At 45.9% G+C, this 6,978-nt stretch overlaps 1 protein-coding gene across 1 annotated transcript; it reads left to right on the forward strand.

The window, feature by feature from the left end:
• Window positions 1-2,642: 2,642 nt before the first annotated feature.
• On the forward strand, window positions 2,643-5,443 carry PROP1 (PROP paired-like homeobox 1). The gene is made up of 3 exons (XM_070458933.1): window positions 2,643-2,751; window positions 3,923-4,155; window positions 5,105-5,443. The coding sequence occupies exons 1-3, from the start codon at window positions 2,643-2,645 to the stop codon at window positions 5,441-5,443; spliced, it is 681 nt and encodes a 226-aa protein (XP_070315034.1).
• The last annotated feature ends 1,535 nt before the right edge of the window (window positions 5,444-6,978 follow it).

Genomic DNA, 6,978 nt, shown 5'->3' on the forward strand with positions numbered 1-6,978 from the left:
TCAGCTCTTCACATCAGGTGGCCAAAGTATTGGAGTTTCAGCTTCAGCATCAGTGCCTCCAATGAACACCCAGGACTGATCTCCTTTAGGATGGACTGGTTGGATCTCCTTGCAGTCCAAGGGACTCTCAAGAGTCTTCTCCAACACCACAGTTCAAAAGTATCAATTCTTTGGCAGTCAGCTTTCTTTATAGTCCAACTCTCACATCCATACATGACTACTGGAAAAACCTTAGCTTTGACTAGACAGATCTTTGTTGGCAAAGTAATGTCTCTGCGTTTTAATATGTTATCTAGGTTGGTCATAACTTTTCTTCCAAGGAGCAAGCATCTTTTAATTTCATGGTTGAAGTCACCATCTGCAGTAATTTTGGAGCCCCCCAAAATAAAATCTCTCACTGTTTCCATTGTTTCCCCATCTATTTTCCATGAAGTGATGGGACCAGATGCCATGATTTTAGTTTTCTGAATGTTGAACTTTAAACCAACTTTTTCACTCTCCTCTTTCACTTTCATCAAGAGGCTCTTTAGTTCTTCTTCACTTTCTTCCATCAGGGTGGTATCATCTGCATATCTAAGGTTATTGATATTTCTCCCAGCAATCAGCTCTTATATTAAAGTCCTAAACCCAATATGGTGTAATGATATTGGGAGGTGGGCCTATGGGAGGTGATTAGGGTTAAGAGAGATCATGAGGGTGAGACCACAAGATGAGATTAGTATTTTTATAAGAAGAAGAGAAACCAGGAGTGAGTTTTCCATCTTGTGAAGATACAGAAGGTGGCTGTCTGCAATCCAGGAAAAGGGTTCTCAGGACCTGAATCAGCTAGCACCTTAGTCTTGGATTTCTCAGACTCTGAAAATGTGAGAAATGGTATACAGAAGGTGGCTGTCTGCAATCCAGGAAAAGGGCTCTCAGGACCTGAATCAGCTAGCACCTTAGTCTTGGATTTCTCAGACTCTGAAAATGTGAGAAATGGAAATCTATTGTTTTAACCACCCATCCTTTCGTATTTTGTTATGGCAGCCAGAGCTAATGAAGACAAGTGTACAGTCAGTTCTCCTGGGGATCTTGTAAAAGTGAAGATTCTGATTCAGTAGGACTCAAGTGGGGTTCCCAAATTTGCATTTCTAACAAGGTTTTGTGTGCTGCTTATTATTCTGATCCCTGGATCATATTGTAATCTTAAGGGTCCTAGAAGATTACATGTTTTCTGAGTTGAATTGTGGTTTTAAAGGATATGCTTGAAGGATTAGCATGACCTTGGGGATCCTATGGGTACAGTGTGTTCCAAGACTAATAAAGTATTCTCATGGATTCAGCCTACACTGAGATTTCAAAACTTCATGGTGGGTGACAGGGATTATCTCCTAGTAGAGGTGAAATGTTCTAGGCTTCAGTGTGTCCTAGAGGACCCTAGAGTCCTAGGATACTGGGTTGTCTTTAAAGGGTCAGAATGTCCTAGGGATGTCAGAATGTACTTCCTGGAGCTAAGTAATCTCAAGAAGCAGACTATTGCAGGTGTCAGGGTGTCCTGACTGCTCAGGGAGGCTGGGTGTGTCAGGGTTTCCTTGAAGAATCAGAATGTCAGTCTTCTGCAGAGTTTTGGGGTCTGGAAGAATTAGGATGTACTTGGAATTCAGACACTCTTCAGGGTCAGGGTACTCTGAAGTTCTGGGCAACCTTGGAAGTTCAGGGAGTCCTGGGGGGTTCCGGGTGAATAAGGAGGTGACATTTGGGAAAGGAAAGCAGAGAATACTTGAGAACTATGGTTGGCCAGAAGACTCATTCTATGCTTTATGTTGTTCTGAGGGGGTGTCCAGAGTATTCTGAAAATCAAGTTATCTAGGAAGGATCAGAATGTGCTTGTGTCTTTTAGCTTTTTAGTTTCCTACGAAGAAGTCTTTGGGAATCACCTGCATAATGAGATACCAGGCAGGCCCTACTCCTGGCCCTCATTTGTACCTCCTCTCCTTTCTCATGATGGGTTTCTGAGGAGGGGTCTCAGGCAGAATGCATTTTCTCCTCCTTCCCCTGTCTGCTCCCAGGAGGGGATTTAAAAGGACAAAAGAATTTGGCCTTCTGGGAATATGAGCTCTTGGCCCCAGTCCCTGGACCCTCCAACAGAGCACCTTCTCTCATCCGGCTTGTGATCCTCCCTTGATGATGGGGGTTTTGGTGACCAGGCAGTGATTGGATGGGCCCACAGGGGTGAGGAGGAGGTCACTCCTCCAAGACTCAGGGAGAAAAGAGGTAGTGTGGGATTGCAAGCTGGGAAAGTAGGCAGCTGAGAGCAAAGGGAGAGAACGGCATCCCAGAGAGAAGGGGTAGGGAGAGAAAAGTGGAGACTAAAACAGAGAAAAAAGAGTGAGGGCAAGACACAGAGAATGAGATCATACTTAAGTGAGGGAATGGAAAATTAGAAACAAAAGTTAAAAAAAGGAGAGAGGGAGAAAGACAGAGATATCTATCTATATCTGTATTTATATTTACCTAGGGAGAGAGATACAGAAAGAGGTATAAATAGAGGGAGAACAATCAAGATACCAGGCATAGAGGGGAACAGAAACTTAGAAAGACTGATTCAGAATCAGAGACTTCAGGACACAGGACTGGACTGTCTTTGGTCTCTTTCGTGAGCCATGGATGCGGAAGGGAGAAGTGAGCAGGGTAAGCAAACGAAGGAGCAAGTTTGCAGCAGCCTGTGGCCCGAGGGCTACCCAGCCGCTGAGACTGTGACCTCCTCAGTGGGTGAGTGAATCTTTTGGGTGGTGTTCCTGAGGAAGCAGCTGGTGTGTGGGCTCCATGGGGTGACTGTTTGCCATGAGGAAGATGAAGAGGAGAAATAGAAAACCAGAATCCTAGAATGTTAAAAATAAGGGAACCTTAGGAGACACGGGGTGATACAACTTTACACTTTACAGAGTCAGGTCACTGAGGTCCTGCTCTGAGGAGGAGGCAGAGGCAGAGCTGAAATCTGTCTCCTCACTCCTGACCTTGGAGTTCACCGACTGCATAGCCTTCTCTGAGGAAGACAGCTGGAGGGACCAGAGCTTTGGATCTGAGTAGAGTAGGGGGCTGAGGTGGACATTGAGCACCAGGTGGGGACCACCTCCTGGGTCCCCATGGGGATGGGATCTTCACTCCAGACATCTTTTTTTCAGTGTGTGTCTTCCAGGTGTTTCCTTTTGCTCCTGTTCTCTCTTCCCTGACTGGCTCTCAGACTAATTAGTGTGGGGGCTTAGTAAGCCTGTAGGGAGAAGAGGCAAGCCTTTCCCACGAGCTCAGGTTCCTGCAGCCTGGTGGCCGGGCCAGGACTGGGATAGGGGAGAAGATGAAATGCATGAACGGGGAGGGTGCATCTGAGCAGAAGGGGGAGGGATGTTTCATCTTCCCAAGTGAAGGGTATAGGACGGGAACAACATAAAGTTTTAAGTTGCATGTGAGCCATGAGAGCAGGGAGCAAGTAATAGGGGTCTTAGAGACCTGGGCAATTTGTTAGGGTGTCAGAGTGAACATAAGGTACATAGGGTAAGATCCAGGAAGGTGGTATGTATACTCAGAGAGGTGGAAGGCTGTGGAGGGGCATGCGTTACATGGGGGCACATCTGGGGGAATGTAATAGGAAGGGGGCATAGGGTGCAGAAGTGAGGCAGAAAGAGCGTGAATGCCCAGGACAAATGAGTCTGAGGTGTGGACCTCATCTGAAGATGGCAGCCTGAGTTAGGGGATTCAGAAGCAAAGTGGAGCCAAGGCTGAGCTAGATTCAGCTGGTTCTGAAAGCTGAAGAATTTCTGGTTGGGGCAGAGTATATGAGCAATACACTGGGCTCGAGTAGACTCTGGGGATTCCAGCATATGTGGTCTGCGATGGATGGATGGGTCTCTACGGCAGCAACCTCTCCCTCCCCTCTCCTCCTCAGACATGAACACTCGGCCCTACCGGAACCTCTCTAGTCTAAGAGTGGGGAGACCAAAGCTTTCCCCACAAGGAGGACAGAAGGGTCGGCCACACTCCCGGCGCCGTCACCGCACCACCTTCAGTCCAGTGCAGTTGGAACAGCTGGAGTCAGCTTTTGGGAGGAACCAGTACCCTGACATTTGGGCACGAGAAAGTCTCGCTCAGGACACAGGCCTCAGTGAGGCCAGAATCCAGGTGATGGCCCAGAATTCCATGCCTCCACCCCCCAAGATGAAATGCAGATTCAGTGCTTGGGAACTACTGGGGCATAAATTCTCAGGGCATTGTAACAGAGTCTTATCCAACAGTCAAGGTGACCTCATCTGTACCAGGAATGTCACTTGAGTTTAACCCTGGCACTAACCTAATCTAACTTGAATTCCAACATCAACCCCAGTATCGACCCCCAACCTTAATAGTGATCTGAACAGTAGAATTTCAGTCTTAAATATTCCTACATATATGTAACCTTGTCTCTAACCATGGCCTTGAAACTTGATCAGCGTGATATTCCCTTATTTCTAACCGTATCTTGTGTATGTGTGTTAGTTGCTCAGCTGTGTCTGACTCCTTGCAACCCTATGGACTGTAGCCCGTCCATGGAGTTCTCCAGGCAAGAATACTGGAGTGGGTTGCCATTTCCTTCTCCAGTGGATCTTCTTGACCCAGAGATCGAGCCCAGGTCTTCTGCAATGCAGGCAGATCATTTACCATCTGAGCCACCAGGCAAACCATATTTTAGGAATCTTAATCTTAGAATAAACTATACCCTAAAGCCAACTTGGTCTATGACAATTAAACTCATCCATAGTCTTAAACTCGAATAACCCTAGAGGAAGTTTCCCATTCTCTGGGGAAGGGAAATGTCATTTTGTCATGTTTGTCTCTTTCCTGTTGGAAGTTGACATTTCTTACTCACCCAAAATTGAAGCAGGGCAAATTTAGACATGGACTGGAGGAATGGTGTGGTCTCACTTTGTCACTAGGCCTGGTTCAGTTATACCTTTTGCAAGAGCTTTGCCTCCTCTGGGGATGTGGGGGAATTTTATGCCCTGTACCTTCAGACTTCAAGGAGAGAGGGTGCATGTGATAATGCCACCTGTTTGAGAGAGGCTCTGATGTGGCTCTTCTTCCCCCTCTTCAGGTCTGGTTCCAGAACCGCAGAGCTAAGCAGAGGAAGCAAGAGCGGTCACTGCTCCAGCCACTGGCCCACCTGTCTCCTACCACCTTCTCTGGTTTCTTGCCCGAGCCGCCTTCTTGTCCCTACTCCTACCCAACACCACCCCCCCCAGTGACCTGCTTCCCTCGCCCCTACAACCATGCTCTTCCATCTCAGCCCTCCCCAGGTAGCTCCTTTCCTCGACCCTACCAGTCTGAAGACTGGTACCCCAACTTGCACCCAACCCCTGCTGGTCATCTGCCCTGCCCTCCACCCCCACCCATGCTTCCCCTCAACCTTGAGCCACCAAAGTCCTGGAACTAAAGTTAAACAAGTACTGATAAGGTAATTTCCCAATCTGTGACCCTCACAAAACAGAGAAAACTGGGTGATTTCCTTTCCTTCTAAGGGTGAAGTAAAAATATGGTGAGGGGCAGCACAGAGCTTGGGAATGTAGGAATGGGAGATTATGATGAAGTCTCACTGAGGTGACTGAGTAAATTTAAGGAGGTGAAACTACTGGAAGATGTAGGTAAAAAACCCCAGTGTAGGTGACTGATGAAGGGTGGAGCTGAGGGAAGCAATGGTTGTTGCTGATGAATGGAAATGGTTGTAGGATATAGAACTTTGTGGGTTTCACTCATTGAGATCACAGCTGAGAACCTTTATCCCTGTTGTTTCTAGCTGATTTCAGTAAGGCATTTGATGTATAAGTCTACTTATACATCCCTTCCCCATCACCACCACCCAAAGCTGTCATTAACGTTTGTTCATTCTATTCTGAAAATCCTGGAGAAGGGAAGGGCAACCCACTTCAGTATTCTTGCCTGGAAAAACCCATTGATAGAGGAGCCTGGTGGGCAACAGTCCATAGGATTGCAAAGAGTCAGGCATGACTGAAGGGACTTAGCACGCACGCATTCTGAAAATAGCCCCTGAATTTATTCCTCTCCTTTCTATTCCAGCAGACAGAATAGAAAAATTGCTTTTACTGGCCCACATTTTCTAATTAATCCTCCTTCTTGGCTCCCTTAGGTCCAGTCTTTCCCACTTCCAACAGGCCTTGCACATCTGATAATACAAGAATAGCTATCCAATGTGTTATAAACAATAAATAAATAATAACTGATGTAACACATACTTAGCCTGTAACAGTCTTCAGTGTTACTTTCAACCTAGCTTTTAAGTCAACTGCATGTGGTTTTGTTATTGAGCAACGGCTCTCGTGGCACAGAAAGCCAAACTCTGACAGTGAATTTTTACAGCAAAGTAAGGTTTTATTGCAGGGCTCCAAGCAAGGGAATGGAAGGCAAGTCAGATCCACTCCAACTTGGTCTTTGAGTTGGGGGTGTTTTTAAAGGAGAAGAACAAATAAGTTGAGATTAATCTTCATCTTGTGACAATTCTGTGACATCTCTTAATCATAGTTGTGGAAATAAGAATATCTCTAGTTTATGATTCCCTAGTCAGGTGGTCCATGCCTGGGGCATCTGTGAGCTTATCCTGCCCTGGAGAAACAAACCTGAGTTTGTGTGTTAATAGTAGTACCTACAACAGCAATTTTAGTACATTAACAATGTTATAAACAACAGCAATTTTTGTTGTCTGATTTTGATTGATTAGTGTTTGGTTGACACAGGACTGAGGTCAAAATAAAAGTAAATAAAGTTTTGAATAGAGAGATTAATCACAAACTCACAAAAAGGAACTCAGTTTTAGAGAGGGTCAGTTTCAGTTTCTGATAGAGAAGGAACAATTTGATTAAGGGCAAACTTTTCCATTAGCAATCCATGAGTCTTGAGGTCATTCCTGGTGAATTGCTTTAGTCTGAGCTCTCCCAACAGAAACATGGTGTGGTC

Source organism: Odocoileus virginianus, chromosome 3, assembly GCF_023699985.2.
Source record: "Odocoileus virginianus isolate 20LAN1187 ecotype Illinois chromosome 3, Ovbor_1.2, whole genome shotgun sequence".
Taxonomy (NCBI): domain Eukaryota; kingdom Metazoa; phylum Chordata; class Mammalia; order Artiodactyla; family Cervidae; genus Odocoileus; species Odocoileus virginianus.